The following is a 25110-nucleotide window of genomic DNA, read 5'->3' on the forward strand; positions in this document are numbered from 1 at the left end:
AGGTCCCCGTGCTTCAGGCATCTTGATCTTTTTTGCTAGCTCTGCCTCGCAGCTCCTTCTGGAAGAATAGCTGCTGTAATGAATACAGGGCTCAGAGACAAATTACAGAACAGACTCAGAAAGGAACTAACCCAGAAGGATTCTAAGCCCAACAGCAAATGAGAGATTTTTTTTCTTTGTGAACTACTTAGTTTTGCAGGATTTTGCATCATGAATCATCCAGACGGTAAGAGAAAAGCTTCAGGTTATAACACATGCACTATTTCAGCTCCCAGTCTTACTGCTTCCCTCACAGATAAGAGGAGAGAGGGAGAAAGAGGTTTATAGAAGCACTGAGATGGGTACAGCTATAATTGGTGAAACAGGCTCTCTGTACCTGGTAGAAGCTGAATGTATTTGTATATATGCACAACATATGACAGACCTTAAAATGCAAAATGTCTTTGTTGAAGGGCTGGCTGTGGCAGGAGACAGAAGACCTAAACGTCAGTGCCAGATCTGCTACAGAACACGCGATCTGTGCAAGTCTCAACCCCTCTTCCTAAATAAATAACAATGATTTCCAGTGCCACAAAAATACTTGAGTTCCAGGACACAATACTGTTTCTCAAGTTAACAGTGGTGGAGACTGGTGAAGAAGGCAGCAGGGTTAGATTGTGTTTTTGTAGTAGATCAAAGTGAACCCTGAGTGTTTAAACTAGGAAGCCTGTTCAGTAAGGTGAGGTGTGATTATTTCCTCAAATTCTCATTTACAGGAGAAAGGAAAGGAACAGGGATAGAAAAGCAGCCAACATCAACACAGAAGAAAAAAGAGCTCCGAGCCACAGAACCCCCGGATGGAGGCTGGGGATGGATGATAGTGCTTCATTTCTTTCTGGTAAGCAGAGGGACCATATGGAGTTACATCCTTGTGGCAGGAGATGCTTCCAGAGGCTGTGAATGCTTTCACCCAGAGCTCTTTAGATGCACAAACATACATTAAGACAGCCTGCGATATGCATAGGGTTGATTAAATCAAAATTCATGGCAGAAATTAAACAATGAAAAGGAAGGGAGGGACTTCTGCTTCAATGAATCTGGCCAACTGGTATGCAATGATACAGGTACAGACTGCCCAGAACAGTGAAATGGGTAACTAGTTCTGAGCGGATTAATCTCTGCCCTCTATTAAAGCAGCAGCTGGATTTAGTAGTTTTTGCCACTAATCTACAGAAATACACACGTGAGCAGTAGAGATTGTAGCTTGCCTGGTAGTGCTAGACTGCTTGAAGACTATGTCTTTTAATGGCTGTCTTGCTGTAAGGGGGCATAAGTTACAGCAGCCACAGATCTCACCTGTAATCTGTAATAGGAGTCATTTGCAAAATGCCAAGAAAATTTACCTGCAGTTTGGACATTAACGTCCCAAGGAGTACATATATGCTTATCACTGCCACGCTCTCAGCCCAAAACACACAAACGGTGGATAGCAACCATCCATCTCGGATTTCCAATCCTGTTCTTTAGATCAGTGATTTTCAAGCTCCAAATCACCTTCCTGAGCTAGAATCTAAATTCAGAAAGGGTATGGAGTGGGGCCTTGAGGCTAAGAACCCCTGATCTATCTGGTACCAGGGTAAAAGCAGTGAGGGCAGGACCTTGGTGTGCTGTTCCCTGCTCTTTCTGTTATCCGTCCCCTTCTTGCACCTGGTCTGTACCCGAGGGGACAAGGGCATCCCTTCTGCAGAGGCTACTCCTTTGGGGTCTCGCATGTTGGCAGGAAGAGTCATTTGCACTTGCAGTCCCACCTGCCAGCTCTGGGAGTGTGGGAAGAGAAAGGGGATGAGCCAGGCTGTAAAGCACAACTAACTTTAACCCCACATCCACCTGCACGCTAGGCCTGTGCAAGTAGGCAGCTATTTGATCCAGCCCCTTCGGATGCCAGGGATCTTATCTGGAGCTCCGGACTGGTTTCCCGCTTCGATCCAGCTGAAGTGGCTCTGAAACTTCAGAGCTGCCGCGGAGATCCGGCCATAGGGCAGAATGGGGAAATCAATGAAATATTTATAACCTTTGTTGGTTTTTTTTGTCTAATTTGGATGAAACTTGCAGGGTGGTAGCCTCTGCTGGGAGCATGCAGCCTGCCAAGTTCCAAGATCGCTGCAGGGATTTGGCAGGGGAACTGCACCCCAAATTCTTGAAAGCAAAACTCATGTCACATGTATGTTACACCACAGTGGGGTCAAAACTGCAGAGGTGGTAGCCCCTGCTGAGGCCACAAAGCATGCCAAGTTTCAAGGAGATGGGTGCAGGGGTTTGGGGGGAACTGCACCTCAAGCTGCAGACAAGCAAAACTCATGACATGGGTGACACTATGTGTGTTAAGGCACAGCAGGGTGAAAGCTGCAGGCCTGCTAGCCCTGCTGCGGCCACGAAGCCTGCCAGCTGTCAAGGAGATAGGTACAGGGGTTCTGCAGTGCTGCAGCTCTGGCTGCTGACAGGCAAAACTCATGACATGGGTGCTTGTGCAACTGTGTCTGCCTTGGGGCATGGGGTTGGGGGTGAGACGCACACTACTGCAGGCCTGGCTGCTAAGCTACTGTGTTACCAGATACCAAGCAATCATGATTCACTCAGGGACCAGCTCAATACACAGGACCTAGCTACTAGTAGCTACTAAATAATGAGTTAATTAACAATGATTAACACCTACAAAACCACAGGCTAAGGAGAGGAAATAATCAATACAATCAACTGCCAAGACAGAGAGGGTCAGTCGCATGAGTTTTGCCTGTCAGCAGCTTGAGGTGCAGCTCTCCCCAAACCCCTGCAATTTTCTCCTTGAAACTTGGCAGGCTTTGTGGCCTCAGCAGGGGCTAGCATCCCTGCAGTTTTGACCCCACTGTGGCTTAACACATGCATGTGACATGAGTGTTGCTTTCACAAATTTGGGATGCAGTTCCCCCCAAACCTTTGCACCAATCTTCTTGAAACTTGGCAGGCTTCATGCTGTCAGCAGAGACTACCACCCCTGCATGTTTCATCCAAATCAGACAAAAAAACAACAAAGTTATAGATATTTGATTGATTCCCCCATTATACCCTATGGCTGGATCTCTGAAGCAGCTCCAAAGCTTTTCTGAACCGCTTTGAAAAGCCTAAAGCAGCCAGTGCTTCAATTTGAACATGCTGCTTTGGATGCCAAAGCGTCTGAAGCTTCTCTGGATTGAAGCATGGTCCAAAGCCTTTCAGAGTCCTACTGCCCACAACACAGCGAGCTGCTGGGAGCATGCAGGGTGCAGCAGCCCCCAAAGCACAGCAGGGGGCATAGGATGCCAGACTGGGGGCAGGGGAAGAGTGCTTACCTCCTCCCATAAGGGCTGGGTGCCACAGCACTGTGAAAGGGATCTCACGGCACCCTGGAATGCCACAGCACCCCAGCTAAGAATCATTGCTCTAGATAGTAAGTTACAAGACCACTTTTCTTCTATTCAGTCAGCCACTAGAAAAGCAATTCTGGGAAGTTAAGGCACTGTTGCCCTAATAGCACAACAGCTTCTAACCATGGAGAACCAGGAGTTTATCACCACTAAAACACTAACTTGTTTTGCTAGTCTGTTAATTACTAGTGAGGTTTCAGAGAATTAGCAGTGCTCTCTCTGACAAGAACATCTTTTTGTTTTAAACAAAAGCTAGTCCTAGAAATGCCAGATCCACTTTATCAAAAGGAGCTGAAATGTAACTAACCCTCAAGGCACAAAGCTATTCTGCTCTTGGTTGGAAAAAATGCCCAGATGCGTGTCAGTGCCCCCTTTAGAACCTGATGAATCTGAAATTCCAGATGCACGTGTCAGACACCTCACCACTGAATACATCATACACTAGCCCTCTGTGCTAAATATTCCCATCTGACACTAAACATTACCCGATGGCTCAGAAGACCTGCCCTATCCCCATACTGTACCTACTTATTGAATAGCTAAGGGGTGTACATGTGGGGAGAAAATGGGAATTCTCCCCTACCCCCCACCCTTATCTTGACCTCTTCTCCTGCCACATGAAGGTTTCACAGTACTGAGGAACAGGAACAAGACACATGGCCAGGAATCTGTTTTGTATAATGAGTAACACCTCACTTCAATCTGCTTTGAATTTAGGTAAACGTGTTTGTGATGGGAATGCTAAAGACTTTTGGAATTTTCTTTGTGGTTTTCCAAGAAGAAATTGGAGGGTCTTCAGAGAAGATCAGCTGGATTGGCTCCATCATGTCCTCTCTCCGCTTCCTAGGAGGTCAGCAGGAATCTGTAAGGTTAACAACCTACCAGGAAACAGCTCAAGGGCCTTTCAATTCTAAGGGCCCATTTTTTAATATTCACTGGCTAACAGGAAAGAATATTAGTTCACTTAGATTAGTGAAGACTGCAAACTACAGCAGTCTGTGATTGAACACTTGGTGGCATGCTGTATCCCAGAATGAAATGGGAATGAATTCTGAGTGGCTCTCAGGCCTGGAGTTATTCGCTCAAGTGAGAGGCTCATGCCACTATATACTATTAATGCTCATCTGTGGAAGAGCAGACTTCAGTCTCCACACCTGTGAAACCAAACACTTATTAGTGTAGACAAGAGCCTGCCCATGATCAAATACCTCTGTCACTATCACATTGCTCTGGAAATTTAAGGACAAGACAGTTTGCACAACTAGTCTCTGGGTCACTCTTTCTTTGGGAAGGATCTATCATGCTAGATCTGATGCATTTTAGGGTAGTCTCTTTTTTTAATGCTTCAAAGCAAAACAATCCTTTCCACCACTAAATAATCCACTATAACAGTTGAGCGATGCCATCCACAGGGAAAACTGGTTAAGGAAAGCCTTCCATCTGAATGCTTGATATTTGATTACCATTTTCCTTCTCTATGCTAATTCTTAGAGCAGAGTGCAAGCTCTCTTTGCAGGTCTGACAAGTGCATAATCAAAAAATAATAATCCTATCCTAGATACTATTTTGCCTGGTGCTGGCCTATATACCTTCCTACCCTCCAAAATATTTAAGCTGCTCTCTTCAATTCTATCCTAAATCTTCAGTTTTCTCAAGTACAACTGACTAGGAAAACTCTGACCCCTCCTGGTCACTGAGTATAACCCCTTCTCTCTCATCCCATCACACTTCTTTTGAGATGAAATCATCAATTCTCTCACTCTAAAACTGGATGCTGGTTTCCATAGTTCTGTGCATTGACTGATCAAATCAAATCAATCAGATTTGTCCAAATTCTCCAGGGCAACAACAGACATTATTAGCCACTAGTAGCAACGTGACTGTGTTACTTCCCTCTTTTCTCTACCCACAGGCCTACCAAATAGCATATAACTCACTGGGGGAGTGAAATGCTTTGTTATGCAGCCTTAATAACCAAGTTACTTATCAACATCCTCACCCTTGCATAGCAGCTCTTTAGTATACATAACATTATATCAGATCCGTTTTGTTATAGTAACTTCCCCTCCTTTCCTTTCTAGGCCCACTGGCCGGTGTAACTGCAGAGAAGTTGGGAGAGCGATTAACTTCTGTCATTGGGGCAGGCCTAATTGGCAGTGGTTGCCTGATCAGCACACTGGCCACTAGCATCTCTTACCTCTGTGCGTCTATGGGGCTTCTGCTGGGTGAGTCTAGGTTTCTACTGCTCAAGGTAGTTCAAAAAGACATCTGCAATAATTTTCATGAGTTTATACTGAAACCAACGAACTGTTAATTCATGTAGCCACCCAGTGTCTTTGTTTATATTACAGTATCACCCAAAGGCCACAGGCAAGATTAAGGATCCAGTCTGGCCCATACCTTGCAAACATATAATGTTTATAATCCTTTCCCTGAAAGCTTTACACTTCAGGAATGCCAAACGCCAGATAACTTGTCAGAACAAGTAAATGCATTTCAGGTTTATTTATTATTTTTAAATGATGATGTGCAACACATCCTGGCCTTTTTAATTGTTTCAAAATGTAAAGAACAAGCAACCTACAAGAAGCCCGTTTCTAAATGCCCTGGATGAAATCCTGATCCCACTGAACTCAATGGCACTAAACTGGAGCCACAATTTCACCCCACTCATCTTGAGGAAACAAGTACACTGCAATTTGCATGGGTTTCCATAGACAACTACTTCCAAGTCACAATCCCAATTCTAGAAAGAATTACTAAAAGTAGACCCAGTTTGGCCATTGCCTTGTATGCCACATTTGTTCTCCAAAACAAAGGAACTATCTTTTTCATATAATCCATTCAGTTGGGCTAATTCATTGAGAAAAAGATCCTAAAAACCAGAAGATGTATTCTTACCTGTATGATATATTTATCATATCATGATACATATATAAATATGTATTTATTTTTCTGGGGCTGAAAGGGTGAAGTAGTTTTCTTATTTTATGTCACAGACCACAGAGAAGTAAGGCTCAAAAAGACCTCCAAAAGGTCATCTAGTCCAAGCCCTGCCTGAGGCAGGATCAGGCCTATCCAAACCATCCTATACAAATCCACTGTCTAACCTCTTAATAAAACTAGTATCAACCCTAGCAACACCCTGACCTGCTACAGGTAAAGCAGGGGGACCACAGAAGCCCACATCCTGCTTGTGTAAAAGGTTGTTAATATATACTCAAGAGATCCCAGGTAGAGGGCCATGCTCCCTGCTACTGAGGAAGGCAAACACACCCACATTCCATACCAATCTGACCTCAAATTCCTTCCTGACCCCAAATATGCTATCAGTCTGATCCACAGCAGACCCTTTAGGCAGGAGCCTCTGGCTTTAACATCCACAGCATTGGTACACCCCAAAGTCTCCAGCCAACACACAACATCTCCAAAGGAGGCTTTAAAAAGGACGGGGGGGGGGGGGGGAGGGCAGGGGAGTCGGGGAAGGGAGGAGAAGAATTCCCTCCCAGCATAGCCCGGAAGCATGGGAAATACCCATAGTAGAACATAGGCATAGCTACACCTAGATCATCCCTGACTTGTGGCTGTCAAACCTCTTCCTGAACACCTCCAAGTGTCCACAAAACTTCCCTAGGCATCTAATTCTATTATCTCACTGTTTTAACAGTAAAGAAGTTTTTCCTGATATCCAATATAAACCCACTTTGCTGCAACTTCAACAGCAGCAGAAAAAAAAAATCTACTCAGCACTTTCAGTCCCACAAAAATAACTCTTTGGGCACTGATATTTTGTTTCTGCTTTTCTTTCAGGGCTGGGTTTTGCTTGCTTGTATCAAACTGCCGCTGTTATGACTGCCAGATACTTCAAGAAGCGACTAGCTCTATCCATTGCAATTGCTCGGTCAGGAATGGGATTGACATTTGTACTGGCACCTTTCACTCAACTTTTGATAGACGTATATGGGTGGCAAGGTGAGTAGGGCTTTGCTTCTCCCAACGCATTCATCTCACCACCATTTAATTAGCATTATACACCCCTCTTCCCCCCCAATCATTTTTAAGACAGAACTGCGCTTTTCTGCCTCTGTCTGGTTAGAGAAGCCAAGCTCCCCACCCCTTTTGACAACACAATCAGAAATGGTAACTGGTCCTCCCTGGATTGTTACCTCTTCGCCAAAAGATTTATTCACTCCCCAAATTGTTAAAATCAATCATTAAAAGTTAAATTGGCATTTAAAACTAAGCACCCCAAATTCTTAAACAGCAACTAAAAAAATCTTCCTCTTCCATCTGTTAAATTTTCAGTCTCATGTGATAACATCATTTTACTTGCCAACAAAGTTGCCAGATGAGATAAGAACCAAATTTTTATCAGAACGAGCAGGAGAAACTTTTACAAATATAGTATGCCTTACAGGTAATATGTAAGTCTATCTATATATGAGATACGATGCATCATCCCTTCCCATTCAGTGGGACAGTGGCACTGAACAGCATTCTTTATTTATCAGTTTCCTACCTGAAATGTGCATCTATCTGAAATTAGAAGAATATTCTGAATCAAAAGGAAAAATCAATTCACCTATGGAGGCAGCAGAAGCAAAAGGACTCCTATAAAAGAAAGATCTCTCTCTGACCTGACCATTTAGTGTATTCAGCATGACAAACACCACCATCCACTTCTGAAAATGTTTCCTAATATTAATCATCATGGTACACATTTTAATGACATTCATGAAATTTATCCTCCCCTTCCTCAGGTACCTTACTGATATTTGGAGGCATCATGTTAAACCTTGTGCCTTCAAGTATGTTGCTTCGACCTATTAACCTCAAGTATTCCCAAGACTCTCCTTGTAAAAATAAAGGAAATGAATCACTAACACATGACAAACATTCAGCGGCTGTCACTGACCACTGTGATGAAAATAGCAGCAAAGAAAGGGAGTTGAAGGCCGGACTGGGGCAAGACTACATTGTTACAAGCAAGTGCCAATCAACTGGAACTGCAGGATGTGTAGTTACAGTAGACTCCATTAGTTTGCAAAGGCCTGAGAAAGACCCCTTCAACAGCAAGTCTTCAGAGCCGGCCAGAAAGACTGAGAGCAGCTGTAATAACCTCCAGTGGGCAAAGGAAAAGCCCAAGTCCCAGCCTGCTCCTTTCAACCAACTTCTCTTCCATCTCTCCCTGCTGAAAGATCCTTTCTTCTGCATTTTCACCTGGTCTTTTCTGTTCAGCCAGCTGGCCTACTTCATTCCCACCTTCCACCTAGCAGCAAGAGCCAGAACGCTGGGCATAGACAACATGAGTGCCTCCTACCTCATTTCAGTGGCTGGTAAGCTAGAGTCTATTTTAAAAGAATGTTAAATGTCTATTACTTTCAAGAGACACCCCCCCAGTCCCACTATTTAGCCAAACCTTTAAATCAATCAATTTTTAAATCAAGTACCAAAGCTCCTTATTCAAGTCTCTTCAACCCTTTAGGTGTATAATCCTTTAGGTTTGTACACTACGATTAGAATTCCCCTACTGTCTCCTCTAAGATTTTGTCTTTCTATTAAGGCAACTTTTACTAATATGGGATTAACAAATAAAAAACAAAAAACAACCCAAAAACCCCCCCACAAAAAAAAAAAAAATCAATCAATCAGTCAACAAACCAACTGGTTAGCTTTGTGGAGACAAAGCACCTGTAACTTTTACTGCAGGCTAAGCACTGTACACACTCCATCTACATTTGAACTCACCTAGTCTGTTATGGCTTGGTAAAATTATAATGTTAAGAAGTTCTTGCTGTAATCACCATGAAAACCTGATCTTTTTGGCAATGAATATAATACTTCTAATGAGCAAGGATTCCAACCTGGAAAACAGCCTGTATCTTAACTCCATCTCGTTATTAAATCAATTTCTTTAAGGGGGAAAACAAAAAAGGCCTTAGCATGGGGAGGAATTTCAAGTATGGGACTTTTCTCCATTTGAGGAAGCAGTTCTGTTGTTGTCTCTCTTTCACTACAATTTTACCTTGAGTTACTTAAGCACACGCTTTTTAAAGGCTTATGGCGTTACCTTGTCACTACTAAGCCCTCACAGCCACTATTATTGGTCATTCAATTATTCTCACATGAGCTTCCACCATGAACTGCTTTATTTATATGGAACCATTTATTGTGAGGATTTCAGCAGTAATGTATAAAAGTCACGAGGCTTATTGCAGTTCAGTCTGCTTTTAAATATGGCTGTTTTGAACAACGCCCTCCACCCTAAAAAAAACCAAAACACACACCAAACTATGGCTGTAGGGTATGTAAACACAATGTTTCAGACAGTGCAAGTCGCATCACATTAAGAAATGGCTCATTCTCGCTCATTATAAAGGATTTTATTACACAAGGAAATGTTACCTGAAATGAAATCAGCATCCTTGGACTGTTAGAGGATATTTGGGCTAGGTAGGCAATTACTCCTAAATAAAGAACACAGTAATTAATTTGCAAATGATATCAAGAATGTTGGTAGGAACACAGGTAGCAAGTTGCTTGTGTCCATCCTGCCTTTTCTAACCACTGGGATATCGTCAGTGGTCGCTGTCACTTCTCTGGACTCCAGACTAGAATATAAAAAGTAACAGTTCAATAAAAGCAAGTTAGCTATCCTGGGGGTTCCTGGGTTTATGCCTTTTATTTGAATGCCTCTTCATGAAAGAAGAAACTAGGCGGGGGTGGCGGGGGAGGGAGACTAAAAAATGCCAAGTTTATACAGTATCTCCCATTTCACTGGAACACAGAGTCTCATTCATTTATTGCACGAGTCTCGCCCCAAAGATGAATGTTCAACAGTTCATCTCTCATCCATTAGGAATTTTGGGTTACATTTTCTTCTCAAGTTTTAGAATAATTTAAAATCATATTTTCCCCATATCTGTTCAATCTGTGATTGCACCTCTACTGCAGAACACAAAACCTGCTGCATTTCAGACAATCATCATGGATGATACATCTATTAATGGCTATTGAACAGAATGGTTAGACACGTTTCCTTCAGCATCTCTAAACCAGTAGTGGTGGATATCAAGAAGGGTATTGAATAGGGGATAGGATCACTCTAGAAATATCTGATTCAACGCTCCATAACATCCACAACCCTGCTCCTGCCAAGAGACAAGATACTGGGCAAAATGAACTACTTGTCTGACCCAGTATAGCACTTATTTTTTTTATCATGAAGTAGCAAACCCCCTCCTCCCCCCCCAGTTTATTTTAACAGTTTCTAAATGATTTAGCTATAGCTTTCAAGATTTTCTATTTTTCTCCAGGAATCACAGAGACAGTAAGCCAGCTGCTCTCAGGGTGGATTGCTGATCAGAACTGGACCAAAAAGTATCATTATCATATGACTTACCTCACCCTGTGTGGCATTACTAACCTGTTGTGCCCACTGGCTACCTCTTTCCCATTACTTATGACCTATACAGTAGCTTTTTCCATTTTTGGCGGTGGATACCTGGGTCTGCTGCTCCCTGTGCTGGTGAGTAGAGAATCTCATTAAGATAAATATTCTGTATTTTCAAACAAAGATCTGCAAAGACTCTGAATCTTATGGCTAGATTTTAAATGACCAACTTCTCTGAGATGTCCTAAGGACACACCCATCTCAACATCAAGACATCTGGAAAACATTAGCCTAAAACTATATTTGCTTTAGTATTCAAGCAAAGTCATTCACAGACCAGATATACCAAATTACTGGAGCTCCCTTTACGACATACTGCCAGTCATCTAATATAACCAATTGCTTTCTGTCTTTCCTGATGTGATTATTATAGCATATTATATACTGTACCCTCTCTAACAGAAACAAGGATGACTCCAGTAAATTGCATTCATTTATAATTACAGTGACCATACAACCCGGTTTGGCCGGGACATTCCCAGATTTTGTAGGCTGTCCCAGCTGGTTGGTGAATATGGAAACAAAAGTCTCAAAGTGGCACCAACTCCACCTGTACTGCCCAGCCCAGCTCCCCCTGAACACTGGCTGGAGGTGGGGGGGCTGGCTGGGCTGGGCACCGCTCCTTCTGCCTGGGACAAGGTTAGGCTGGGGCAAGGTAGGGTGGGAGGAGAGTGCTGCTGTGAGCACAGGCTGCTCATGAGCATGCACGCGTGAATGCGGCTCCCTAGGTGAACTTGTATTTTGGCACCCCCCTTGGTGCCCTACTGAGTAGCAGCTGGGGCAGGGATCTGCTAGGGGGTGAGGGAGGGAGGAATCCCAGATCTATATCTATATCGTCACCCTATTTATAATTTAAGGCAATCCAGGCAAGTTTAAAGGCTGTGAATAGGCAGTGGAGAATGCAGCATTATCACTTAATCAAAATCAACTTCTAGGCTAGTTAAGGCATGCTACAGTATAACGTTACAGGGGCAAGATTTGCACCAATATGCATCTACACTACAGTTCAGCAAGGAATGGATTCACAGTTTAATACATCTTCAAGTCTTTGAAGAGGGTAAATTTAAAACATATGTATAGCCCATAACCAACATCCTAGTGATTTCAGTAGGCACCTTACCAAATCAAATCTGAATCAAACAAAATCAGAGCTGAATTTGAAATCAGCATAGCAAATATCTTTCAGACGCTTTTCTGAAAGTAAATAGTAGCCCCCCACCCCAAACACTTGGCACTTAAACAATGAACATTATACAAATAATCATTCTGGTTCCATGAACAGGTGGATCTTGTAGGGGTCCCCAGACTCCACAGTTACTTGGGATTTTCCTCATTCTTTGCTGGGATAGCAGCCATCACTGGACCTCCTATAGCAGGTAATGCGTGAGGAATATTTTCTCTTCATCCTCTTGATAGATCATATTCTTAGTTCCTCTGGGTGCACCTCAGTGCTGGAGTGAAGTCAGAGATCTAAACTGAAAGCTTCTCTCAATGACAGCTTTTTTTTAATTTGAAAGAAAAACTAATTCCTTACAAAAAAACTAGCAGTTTCACAAATGAATAGGAAATTAATTAATAAAACTCAAACCATAATTATGCCCTGCTCATAGCTTCAGCTTAGCCTTTGTTACAGTTGAGCTTAATGCAAAAAAGATTTGAAAAAAGGAAGAGCAGATGCTACATTCGCATTATTTCCCCAAAAGCAGAGACTCTGAAGTGAAAGCGGTAGTTTAAGTGGTTACCTCCTATCTTGAGCAAAGAGTTAGAATTCATACTGCTAAATAAAAGTAATCGTTTAACTGATTTAGGCACAAGCATAAGAAATCAAAACTCGCTGTCCACTCTACCATCCCCACTTCCAAAAAACGGAGGTGTGGGCATTACACTTTAATGCATTTTGGTTGATATACCAATTAATTCAAGCTCAAGTGGTTCTTTGTTCACACAGACTGAAAAATTTGCATTCTGCTTTGGATGCTTCTACCCAGGACAAAGCCTGTCCTTTCACTGAAGCTTTAATCTTACCTTCATACCTGAAAACATGATCAAACTCTTCTGCTATTCCCAAACTGCTGCAAAGTCGAGCATCGGGGGATAAATGCCAACCTGTTACTGTATTAAGAATACAAGATAAAAAAGTGCCAACGGTTTCTTTTATGTGTTCCACTCCATTGATCAACTCTTTCTTGCCTGGTTAAACACTTTGTCCTCAATCTGCCTTGTGTTTTACTAAGAGCACTACACTATAACGTTTTACTAGCATGCTAATGTATGCCACACTGGTTAGCACCGTGAAAGTCATGCCCCTAGCAGGCATAGCTATACCAGCAAAACCCCCTACTATATGTAACTTATATCAGCAAGTTCACTAGTATTACAAAGTATGCTGTTCAAGGAAATGACTTAGTTATACTGGCTAAAGAACTCCTTTTGCCAATATCAGCTGCATAAAAAAAAGCTATATTGGTATAATTATTCCAATAAGGCTTCTTTTAAAATTAAGTGAACTCTTAGCAATTTATATGAATATTTCTGTATTTCTTCCTTTTTAATATGCATCATACTTGACAATATTTACTGAACCTTTTAATTATTTGTAATCTCTCTCCTTTACAAGATTTTTTTTTAAATCCTAAAGCCTCTACTCATCAAGAGATCCACTTTTTGGGCTCTGTATCTATAATCAGGCTTTTGGTTAAAGCTGGGGTCCAACGTACGTCAAGTGAGCCACAGGTAACATGTGCAGCCACTTCGTTTGGCACTGAGCAGATCCTACAGGGAGCAGGAAGAACAGCAGCACATTGAGAAAGGCTGGGAGAGCAGTGCAATGGATCAGTTAGGGGAAGGGAACTGGTGTAGAACTTGGGGAAAAGGGCAGGACTTACCTTGTGACATACCAGAAAGTTTAGCCCTCAGTGACTTAAAGCATTAGATTTACAGACCTGGCAATCAAAGGCCACGGACAACTGTTAGATTTGTAGCACTATAAAAGTGCCACAACTATGAAGCACTAAAAAGTGTAGCGCAATAGACACAGATGTGCACAGCCCCCTGGCTGCAGAACTACAAAATCGCTGTGACAGCAGTCAGTGGCATGTTCTCCAGCCAGGGAGTCACAGGGGGCCGCTCAGGCCTGTAGGTCTGCTCCCTCTCCACCACAGGGGAAGGAGTCTCTGTCAGTGAGCCTGCCACCCCTCCAGCTCTGGGCTGTGGCAAACAGAGCTGCAGCTGCCACTCCCAGCAGACTGCAGCTCTGCTTGACACAGCTGACCCCAAGCCCAGTTTTGGTCCAGCAGTTATTGACAACCTGGTCCCAAAAAGGAAGGGTCACAGGGCTATACACAGTAACTGTCAGCCACATCCCTTCCTCCCTTACAAGGGGAGGAGTGGAGCATTACAGGATGCTGGGGGACTAAAAGATGCCCTACAGAGCTACTGTGCACTGTACAAATATTATATGCAGCATTACAAGGGAGGTCCTGCTTCATCCAGGAATATCTGTCATGCTTCCATATTTACTGTGCTTTAGGGGGCATGAACACCTATTCCCTCCACTTCTGTAGCGCTACAAGAGTGTGCGTAGCCTTACAAATGTAATGTCTGTCCTTGGCCAAAGTCTTGTCAAAACAAGTGGGATGGGAGAAGAACCAGAAATAGGAGACAATGAAACCAGCAAGGCTAGTGAAGCAGCCTCATTTTTCCAACCCTTTCCACTGTGCATGTCACTTTCTCCCAAAGATGGGAAAACAAGATGGGGAAGTCCATGTGATACCATTGTACCCTGGGCACAAAATGCTTCAAAAGAAACTTTACAATATTCTCATTCAAATGCAGCTGCATAATCATGAAACTTGCACATACTGGAAGTTAATCAATAAGTCAATGTTTGCAGAAGCATTTCCTCCTAGCAGAGAACTTCAAAAAGTTAACTAAAGAAAAGGGTGAATTACTACTACTATTAGAGGTAGCTCCTGAAGTTTGTCCTTTGACTGGATTAGCTGAACCACCCCTAACAGACCGAGTATTTCTAAAGTTAAGGCAAACTTTAAAAAGAAAAAAAAAACCTGCCAGCTCAAACTATTTTCTAGGCTACATTGTTTAGAGATGTTATGGTCCATATTCCATACATTAAAAAAAAGCAACAACAAAACACCCAGTGAAAATATATAACCAGGAAAAAAATGTTCCTTAATAAGTCTGGCTCCTCTATTACTGCTTTTTGATTAAGTCCCCTGTAACTGGCTGGACTCCCAGGGCTTTAAAGGTTTGAAGGCTCAGTGGCCAGTGGTGCCCACTTACCTGCTGATCCTGTACAGACACAGCTGTTGGATGCTGCTTTGACTTTCTGGAAAAGAAAGACAAACATTTAAGACAAAAAGAAAAGAGCTTCACAGAAAAACCACAAAGTAGATAGCAGCATTTTTTCCACATCAGTTACAGCCAAAAGTAAGGAGACAGTTTGTAGAAAATGTTCTCTGAGCACCGTAACAGCATACAGGAAGCTCTGGTTCCTTCAGTGGAGAAAAAGGAACTGAAAGACCAGTACTAACTCCTGTACTTTCAAATGCAGCATAGGCATGTCCTGAAAAAAATTCAGAATGTTTCCTTGTAGACCAAGGATTTACCAACATTATTTACAGGGACCCTGCTTTTCAGAATTTTGCACTGAAAAAAATAATCCACCCCCCTCCCCCCACAACAACTAAGATATCCCTCTGATCCAAGTCTCTCAACAGTAAATGCTTAAGAAACCTGATACGAAAGCTGGTACAGGAAGTAAGTGCTATCTACTGGTATACTCTGCACATAGACGAAGAGAAAGTCAGAATGTCAAGTATCTTAAATAGTCATGCCTGCTTGTCTATCCATAGCCATCTCAAGTTTTTTGGACTTGAGGCCTCTAAAACTTTTGTGAATTGAGCGGCACCCAATTTCAAACACTAACGTGTATACTAGTGCTTACTTCTGGGGGGAAGACTGTCCAGGCAGAAGCAAACCTGAGCTTGTGCTCATCTTCTCACACCTCATGACAAAGCTCAATGACACCCTAAGGTTCTGTAGCATCCTGGCTGAGAATCACTAAGCTAGACTCTCTCCATCATGTAGCTGAGAGAACAGAAGAAGTTATGACAGCACTGCTACATATTTCTTCCCAGTCTACCTATGGGCAGAAAGGTATGAGAGGAGACTGGAATTAAATGTATGGTACAGTCACCTACTCTGGGTATCTTAAAAAACATCTGGATGCTCACCCTACTGGGGTCATCTGACCCCAGCAGTCTTTTCTGCCCAAGCACAAGGGGACTAGACTGGATGATCTCAAGAGGTCCTTTCCAGCCCCTAACATCTATGAATCCTGCAAGCACTTTTTGCATGCAAATACTCAGTTTGTTAATGAGACTATACACATGTGGTGGTAGAGTCTATCTGCGAGTTATCTTCCCTCTATTTTAAATAGCAAAGATATAATCGAATGTCTCCTATGTGCCTAGTGGACACAGCTATCTCTCTCCATTTTCTGGCCAAAGGACGCCTACAAAACTCATAAGTACTTAAGAGTCTGTTGTAAGCATTCTGTAGTAAAAAGGTTTGTGGAAGAGAAAAGGAAAACTAAAGAAAATTTATGAAAGATTCCTTAGTAAGGTCCCATCTTTTCTTTTCCAGCTACGTTCCAAAATGAGGTCCTGGAAGGCTTTTCCTGGGTGGAAGTCCAGCAGCTTTAATAACTGAATTGTTTTGTATCTTCTCCAGGTTGGCTGTACGATTACACACAGACATATGCCTGCTCCTTCCTCTTTGCTGGAACCTGTGCTCTCATTTCGCCCATTTCTTTCTTCTTTGTGCCTTTGGCCCAGAAATGGAAGCTAAAAAAAGAAGATGGTTTGAGCATAATTACAACTTAGCTGAAGAAGTTTTGCTGCAGTTGGGACAGGACAGTTTGGCTTGTGTACAATAAGAAAGTGAACATTAGGAGGCATTCTTCACTAAGTAATAAAAAGACACCAAGATTAAAGAGAAGCGTCATGTTTGAAGACAAAGACTCAATTTAACTTACTCTGCTTAAATGTTATTGCTTCATGCGACTAAAGTGAACTGAGTTAGTTTTAAGTTTTACTCAAAACATCCAGGTGAACATGCATTTCAGTCACTTTTTGGCTCCTAAAATATCCTGTTTGGTAGGAAGCCTAGTTGTCTGTTATCAACTTTACTGCTTCAGTTTTTTGCAAAGATATAATAACATTTGAACATTAGTCAGAGCTTTAGTTTTAGAAAAATCACTTCCATTTCTTCAGCTCACACAGCCAGTGATTTTAGCCTAAACAGTAAAAAACAGACTCACTTTCAGGATAAAGAGCTGTGATCTTCAGAGGTGCTGTAACAGACCTTCTTGCTTATGAGATATACATGTCTGGAACAATGATCAAGAAAAAGCAGAGGAAGTACTAAAAAAAAAAAAAGATAAAGCAATTTCAAAGAAACTGAAACAAAAGAACTGTTTTCAACAACAAAGGAACAGTACTGTGGCTGCTAAAATACAATCTACTAATAGCTCCCAACTATAGGTCACGCTGTATCTATCATGGCCTATAGAATTGTGTAACCAAAAGCACTGCTAATTAAAAAAAAACCTAAGATAAAGTAAGCTAGTGTTTAGTCTTCCATTCATTCAGTGAGCTACAATTATATGACGTACTGATTATATTTTCATTAAGGAAGTCATGCAGCTCAAATGTGCGTTTGAAAAAAATTGGGGAAATAAAACTGTAAAAGAGATCACCCCTTCAAGTAAGGAAAACAAGGAAACCAAAACCAACTCTTATTTCTAGTTCAGTAAGTCGGTGCTACCATATAAGTCAGAAAAGGGCAAGTACGCCAGGCAAGATGGTTTTTCATTTTTAGACTTATTTTATTAGGGCTTTAAAAGCAAAGACTGAGGCCTCGATATGCCAAGCATCTAAATACAAGAAAACCCTGCTTCAAAGTTTTTGCGATCTACCTAGAACAATGAGCAGGCAAACAAAGGTACAAGACCAGTATGCCAGGCAAACTAACTCCTGTTCCAAGCATGTCACGTGATAGCAGACTTAACAGCTCTCAAGACATGCATCAATGCTCTTCTTCATCATATTCACTCTCCCCCACAACCCCCATTCAAATGACTGGGTCATGCATTATATATTGGAATACTAACAGAGATTTGACATGTCTGTAAATGCAGTTTCAAAGGCAAGGCCAAAAAAATTCATGTCACCTCATTTACTTGGACCTACATATTAAGTGGGTCTACTGAGGTAGCATAATTTTTTACTTGTTCTAGACAGTGTGCCCAGTATGTGGGAAATAGGATTTTTCTTCCTACCTTTTAGTTATCAGTTTGCAACCCTTTTCCGTATTTGTGAGAGTTAACATCTGAGCCAATTTATGCCCCAAAATATTTCCAGTATTTAATGTCAAATGCTTGGCCATAACATTAACAGTTTCATTCAGCATCCATTCTTTACATTTAGCTGGACACATCTGACACCATAAGAAAGCAGAAGCATGAAAATGTTTGAAGTCACCTCTGAAAGGAAGAATCCTCATACGGCTGCTTTGGGTTTCCTCATACTACACTGGTTTCATGCTTTATCACCAACTATTTGAAACCTATTAAATCGATGTAGAATATTTAGCAATTTTAAGCTGCAACCATTTCACTGAGTAGCACCAAGCATTTTCTAAAATGACAAAAATTATTTCCATTACAAAAATATTCCTTTAAAAAAAAAAAAAAGTCAAGGGTTATTTCAAGCATGAAAACGTGTGTGCATGTGTGCGTGTGTGCCACATACTTTTCTGTATCTTCCTCCCACGGTAAACACACAATCAAATCATATAATATTTATATTTACATATAACTATAGCTTTATTAAAGAATCCAAGGCAGTGTTGTAGGTAACAAATGAACTAAAAGGCAAATCGGCCAAATTCTGCAGTCACTTAACAAAATAATTATTTCAAAACAGCTGTACCTGCTCACACCAGGAGAGAATTTAGGCCTTAAATCTGCAGCGTTTGGGAAACGTGCAATTTTTCCAAGGTCTATTCTAAGCACTCACAGCTTCAGTGATGAGATCTACAGGCAATGAGCATTTTCAGAAGTCAGTCCATTCAATTTCCAGATGCAGCATCAAATGTTGCAATCTGATTTGATGAGGTCAAGTCAGTCTTAAACCCATGACACAAGAACAAATAACTAAGCTTCCAGCACAGGGGTCAGCACCCTATGGCCTAGATCTGGCCTGCAAAGAGGTCCAATCCAGCACAGGGAATTAGTGGTGCAGAACTGTGTTATGCCACGCACCCTTCTGCTCTTCCAGTACATCTGTGCTACCCTTGCTGCAGAGATAAGATATGTGCAGCAAGGTGAATGCAGCCAGCCGACTGCTCTGGGGGTGCGAAGGCAGCCAAGTCAGAAGCTCTGGCTTAAACCAAAGAAAGGCTGCTGGCCACTGATCTAGTAGGTCATCTTTCAACTGAAAGTGGCTCTTATAAATAACATGCTTCTGAAAAAATGAGACCCATCAACATCTCAAACATTATAGCATAACTCTTCTAAAAAAAAGAAGAGAATAGGTACTTTTGTCTTAGGCAACTTGTTCGTTCTGAACACTTTGCCAAGCTTAAAAAAGAGCATCATGCTAACATGTGGTTCTTGTGAGGGCACAGAATCTACTGAAAAATGCACGCTTCTGCTAGTATAATTTATTTCTGCCCCCACGCCCTGAAACAAACCATACCAGCAAAAGCACACAGATCTGCTAACACAGATGCAGCTCCACTTAGGCTTTTGTAAATTAGACCTGGCCTCCTGTTATCCAAAGCATTTATATCTTTTCAAAGCCGCTGGAATTCTGTAGATCTAAAAATGATGCATTAGAACATTTAAAAATGTCTTTACAGTAGAGCTACCCATCTTGGTCCAGGCTTGGACCGGAGGACCAATTTGGGCAGTTCAGTGCTACAGACCCAAAGCAATACCCAGGCAATTTAAATGGTTACATCTTCATTTTGGGGTAGATCAAGTTGCCTGGAATGATCACCTGTAATACACGGATTCTTAAATCTAATAACCATGTCACAAATTCTAGGGTTACCTATGCAAATAACTGAATTCTGACTTCTGCTGCTCTACCTCCTCACTTCTAAATAAAATCTGCTCCAACAAATGATTGCGGGCTTCCCCTAACACAGTGGTTCTCAACTGGGGTGTTGCAAGACTCTCTTAGGAGTGCCACAGCACAGGTGCTGCCACCATGTAAAACTGCTCCATGCGCCTTGCATGCAGCAAGACTGTGAGGGGCCAAATCAAGGGCTGGCACTCCTGCCTGCATTAGAGTTATGTGATAAACGCTTGTCCAGGAAACACAGATGCACAGGGTAGTTCTACCAGGTGGCAGCTGTTTCTCCAGGCTGTTGCACAGCTGCCATCATGTAGAGCTGCCCCATGTGCTGTTTGTGTGACAAGTGTGCAGGGCCAGACTGAGCAGGGATGCAGAAAGAGTAACTTACCCTGCCTGCAAGGCAGTCTGCAGGGAACCAATCCCAGCAACAGCAGCTACTGCCACCACTGTTAGGTAAGGCCTACCTATGCTTGCCCCCACTACCTCCTCTCTTCCCTTCCCCCTCCCACCCCAACAGCTCTCAGGTGCTTGGCACAACACCCCCATTCCCATTATCCCCCCACCACCTTCCGGTACCCTTTTCCAATCTGGCTCTATACACAGGGCAACTTCACCTGGCTGAGCACCACCAAAGTAAGCTGAAGTATGACAGGGGTGCTCACCTAGAGGGCTGCCAAATGCTGAAGTTATGGAGTTATGGAGAGGCGCCCTGAATCTAAAAAGGTTGAGAACTCCTGATGTAACCCAGTAAAACTTGCCTTCACTTGGGCCACTCTGTTCCCTACACCTTTCCTTTCAGAGAAACAGCACAGAGTCCATTTTCTCTCATCTTTCCTAGTCTACTAGCCACTATTTTCTTCCTGCTGTTTTCCTTTTCTACAAAAGAACTCTTGATAGTTTTCTGGGGGAGTCTAATAACAAAATGATAAGTGGCTCACATGCTTTTCTATTTTCTGTGGCTCCCACCCAAGATAAACACCACTAACTCTTACTCTGCCTCTTGTCCAAATAGGAGTTTTGCCCCCATTAAGTGGGTTTTCCAGGCCCAAACCAGACAAAAATATTCCATCATACACCCAGTAACTTCCAGCATTATTTTAAAAAAATCCCTCAAGGCAGTGTTTTTTTTTTTATAAAATGAGCCTTCTCCCCAGATGCAGTGTATGAACCCATCTTTAATAGACCTAATATTTGAGAAGATCCTTAAAACTATTTTTAGGGGATGGGGAAGGACATTTAGTAAAATTCAGACTCCCACGAAGTTCAGCTTTGCACTCATATCCCAACAAGGTTAAGTATAATCTGTTCTCCCCCTGTTTTTGGTTGATAACAAATATAATGCTGTTAAGAATGCAACACTGACAATCCTAGAAACAAAAGTTGGCTATTAATTTGTAAATAAATCATCAGATGGTACCAAGAATGCAAGCCTCCCAATAGGCACTCAACACCCCTAACCTCAATGCACCACCTCACAAATGGGTGAAGACTTAACTCTCCTAACTCTAACGAAAGCCAGTGAACACCTTTGATGCGAGCTCCTCTCCCACTAGTTAGTAGCTGGAATGAGACCTTCCATCTCACTGTTAGGAAAAAACCTAACGTCAACCCTTCCATCCCAGAAAAAATGTTAATGGTGGTTATGCAGGTGTGCAAATGAATTTAAAGACTTGGTGCAATACTTTAGGCTGAGTTTCAATCCCAAACGCTAGGAGTCTACAGCCACATGAAGCATTTATGATGAAGATCAAGTCTAAGCCAAAGTAGGTTCCCTGCATACAGGTACCACTCTCTTGAGTAAAGAAGCAAGTCTCAAGGGAACAGTACCTACATCTTCAGATTAAGTACTTTATTCAGCTGCAGCATCCCCTCCTGGATCTCCTTCTACAACAAGATGGATGTAGCAGCTGTACAGAAGTACCCACAGGATTGGGTTGGTGCTCTGTCTTTTACAATTCACCTGGCATTTGCAGAGTAGCTCTGGGACAACAGTGAAACAAGACACTGAAGGGCAAATGCCACACCAAAAGGCAGTCAGACTCAGGATTGCAAAACTCACTGGGCCTAGCTACACAAGATGCTTTATTGTGCAGCAGAATAATTTGCTTCACAGTAAAGCATCACCATCTACACATGTGCGGCAATTAGGGCACAGTAGACTAATTTTCTGTACTGCCAGATGGCTACCACTTGTACCTGATGGGACTAGCAGCACAGTAAAGTGCCACACTTAAATGCATGTGTAGATGGTGACATCAGGATTAGTTTACTTGGCTCTTTAATTGCATGTGCAGATGTGCCCATTAGGGTGAAAATCATTTTGAAAATGAAAAAAAAGCCCAAATGAATTAAGCCGCCAATTCCTCTTGAAGTCTGATGGGCTCCCAAACACCCCTTGGCTCCTTCAAAAATCCCAGCTCTGCTAGATTTAATTAATAAAAATTAATAAATATGCAAAAAGAACTTCCTTCTGTTTTAGGTGGAGGGGGCTGTTTTATTTTTTTGTAAATTTCAGCAGCGCACTACTTAAAAGGAAAGACTGATCAAAATAAAACTCAGGATCTGTCCAACAAAAGAGTCTAGAGAATAATGTCCCGATTAAGAATTAGCTGCTGCTGGCTTTCAGACTACTCAGTACTGTATCTTAAGACTGGATAGACAAATTCCAGTCAATTTAACCATTATGTGGCTAAAACCCATTATATTATAGTTACAGAGCTATTTCTCGTGATTAAATTTAGTGGGTCATATTTGAATTAATAATTTTAGTGCTCATGAAGCATGCCCACAGACAATTCTAAAAACTGCAAGACATTTATCCAGTAATCAAAGGTAATTAAAGTTTCCTCACACTTCCTTAACTGCAGGCACTTCTCCTTATAGAGCTTACTTGAGTTGCCTCCAAAAGGGACAGCAGAATTCTCACCACTGCCCATTTGATATCATGGCTAACTGCAAATAGGGCCAACCATGACTGACAGCTGCCCATAAAAATCATAAAGCTGGATCAAGTCCAACACAGGTCACCTTCAAAAACTCTTACAAAAACAAATTTTCACTCAGATCTTATTGGCTTTGTTGTTACAGAAATAGAGGTAAAATTTGGAAAAAGGAGCGTGAGCTCGTATTTTAAATCCTTACCTTATACATATGATGATCCAGTGCCTGTTTTGTACAACAGCAGAAATCATCGTAAATGCATGGGACTCTGACTTCCAGTTGGAAGCTTTCAGTTTCTTCTTCCTTATCTGTGGGAATTTACACTGGATCATCAAAAGTCAAAGTAAAGGTGTGAAAATATTTTCACACTACACAAAATAAGCTTTGTCCCTGCCTTGTATTTTGCAGACTGTGCCTATTTTTCTAGGGGAAGTCTCTAATGAGTAAGAACTTCATGCTATCACTGTTAGATGCCGCTTGTGTAAGTGCCAAGGCCTTGTGTACCCAGAATATTGACCACAGTAGCTATTTTAAGATAAGTTACTATTATAAAACAAAGCAACTTATTTTGCAATAGAGTCTACACACAACTATTCCAAAATAACATTCTGAAATCATTTCCCCATGTAGACAAACTATTTGTAAAACCAGCTAGAGAATTAAAACTCACCTAAAGGCAACATAGCCAAGCAGTCTGAACACAGCAGCCGAGTCACAGACTCTTCACTTTAATTCCAACTCTGCTAATGGCCAGCTATAGCATTAGACAATTAACTTCACCCCGTGCCCATTTTCCTATTTATAAAATGGGGTTAATAGGATTCAGTGCACTAGGAAATACAATGCATCAAATAGGATGCTCATTAGTTATGAGAAATAAAGCATCCTTAAACTTCATCTATTTTTAAAGAGCAAAAAAAGGAGTTAGCTACACCGGTCTGAAGCCATGCAAAAAGGGTAGAGGTGCACCTTGTATACTAACTGAATGAGTTATGCTTAAGCTTTCATGAGCAACAGCTCACAAAATTAGACTGTGCGTATTTAAGAACAATAGCACTTTTTAGTATATATTGCACAGTAGTGCTTTTTTTGGCTGAAGGTGCACCATAAACACACCCAAGGGGAAAAGAACTACACCCCAAATAAACTGAATGACAGCCCGTGCTTACTGAAATTACATAACATGAAAAACAGACCTCTTTTCAAAGGTTTAGTTTACAGCATGATTTAAAAACCTTGTAGATGAAAAGTGGTTTTTTTTAAAGTGCCAGTTTAACTAGTTTTCCCATGATGGCCACATGAGTTCTGTCGCTGTGCCCAACAGGAGCAGGCCACTCCAAAACCCTTTAAAAACCTAAGAGTTTTAATTCAGGTTATTACAGGACTACAGATTGACACTGCCCTAACAAAGTTTCTGAACTAGTTACTACTCCATTGATTTACTCTTGTGGAACATAAAAAGAATTATTGTTATTATTTTAGTCTATGGGTAAAGTTTTCAAAAATAAGATTGAAGAGTCAATGCCATTTTGGAACTTTTGATCACCCAGTGGCCTAGAAGAGCAGGGGAAAAGTCCCTCTAACACAACTGACTGGTACAGAAAAAGGGATTTCCCTATTTTTCAAGCATTAACAAGGCAGCAAAAGCTGTAAACAAAAATTCCCATGGATGCAAAGGACCTCATTTTGGATGTTAAAGATTCACTAAACACTATGAATGTTTTGGCACAGGCTAGTCAAGGAAGTTACTCCTCTAATCCAACTGTTTGACGTAAGGAAGACTAAAGATTTGTCAGAAAGTATCTGATGGTTAAGAATAGACTGGTAATATCCTTCCCAATTTCTTCTGAGGTCAATTTTAGAGTTAGTGGACAGAGTGGGTTTGGCAGACACAAAAATAACGTTTTATTCACCGATCCACCTAAGGGTACAGTGCAGGAAACAACAATATAAGTTTACATGTACACTGCTCCAGTAAGTTGTCTCTCAACTATAATAGTTCTCTTGCAGGGTCAAGAGATTTAGTTTCTCATGGCGCACGCCCCTGTCAAGCCTGAAACCAAGGGGTCCAGCACACTGCACTAAGACTCCCTTACTCTTTTGCATACACTGACCTGACAATTTTGTTTTAATC

General features: G+C 41.8%; 2 protein-coding genes across 9 annotated transcripts in view; one reads left to right on the plus strand and one right to left on the minus strand.

The window, feature by feature from the left end:
- Nucleotides 1–17515, plus strand: SLC16A4 (solute carrier family 16 member 4). Of its 4 annotated transcripts, none has more exons than XM_090025040.1 (9): nucleotides 3–226; nucleotides 756–877; nucleotides 4137–4269; nucleotides 5501–5644; nucleotides 7230–7391; nucleotides 8180–8755; nucleotides 10736–10947; nucleotides 12155–12248; nucleotides 16624–17515. In XM_090025040.1, the coding sequence occupies exons 1-9, from the start codon at nucleotides 211–213 to the stop codon at nucleotides 16773–16775; spliced, it is 1611 nt and encodes a 536-aa protein (XP_089881166.1). In that variant the 5' UTR covers nucleotides 3–210; the 3' UTR covers nucleotides 16776–17515. The 4 variants fall into 4 exon arrangements, with proteins under 4 accessions (XP_089881168.1, XP_089881166.1, XP_089881169.1 ...); XM_090025041.1 differs by having other exon boundaries at nucleotides 4–226; nucleotides 4137–4283; XM_090025042.1 differs by lacking the exon at nucleotides 12155–12248 and having other exon boundaries at nucleotides 1–226.
- Nucleotides 16703–25110, minus strand: part of RBM15 (RNA binding motif protein 15) — a 21437-nt gene continuing 13029 nt past the window's right edge. The window contains exons 3-6 of one of the 5 annotated variants that reach the window (XM_090025036.1): nucleotides 23178–23284; nucleotides 18435–18590; nucleotides 17213–17315; nucleotides 16703–16736 (exon numbers count right to left, since the gene is read on the minus strand). The gene's annotated coding sequence lies outside the window, so the exon portion shown is untranslated. Of the gene's footprint in view, nucleotides 16737–17212; nucleotides 17316–18434; nucleotides 18591–23177; nucleotides 23285–25110 lie in introns of those variants that run through there. The other 4 variants (XM_090025038.1, XM_090025039.1, XM_090025035.1 and 1 more) reach the window with 4 other exon arrangements.

Source organism: Crocodylus siamensis, chromosome 13 (assembly GCF_052110815.1).
Source record: "Crocodylus siamensis isolate JL-2025a chromosome 13, ASM5211081v1, whole genome shotgun sequence".
Taxonomy (NCBI): domain Eukaryota; kingdom Metazoa; phylum Chordata; order Crocodylia; family Crocodylidae; genus Crocodylus; species Crocodylus siamensis.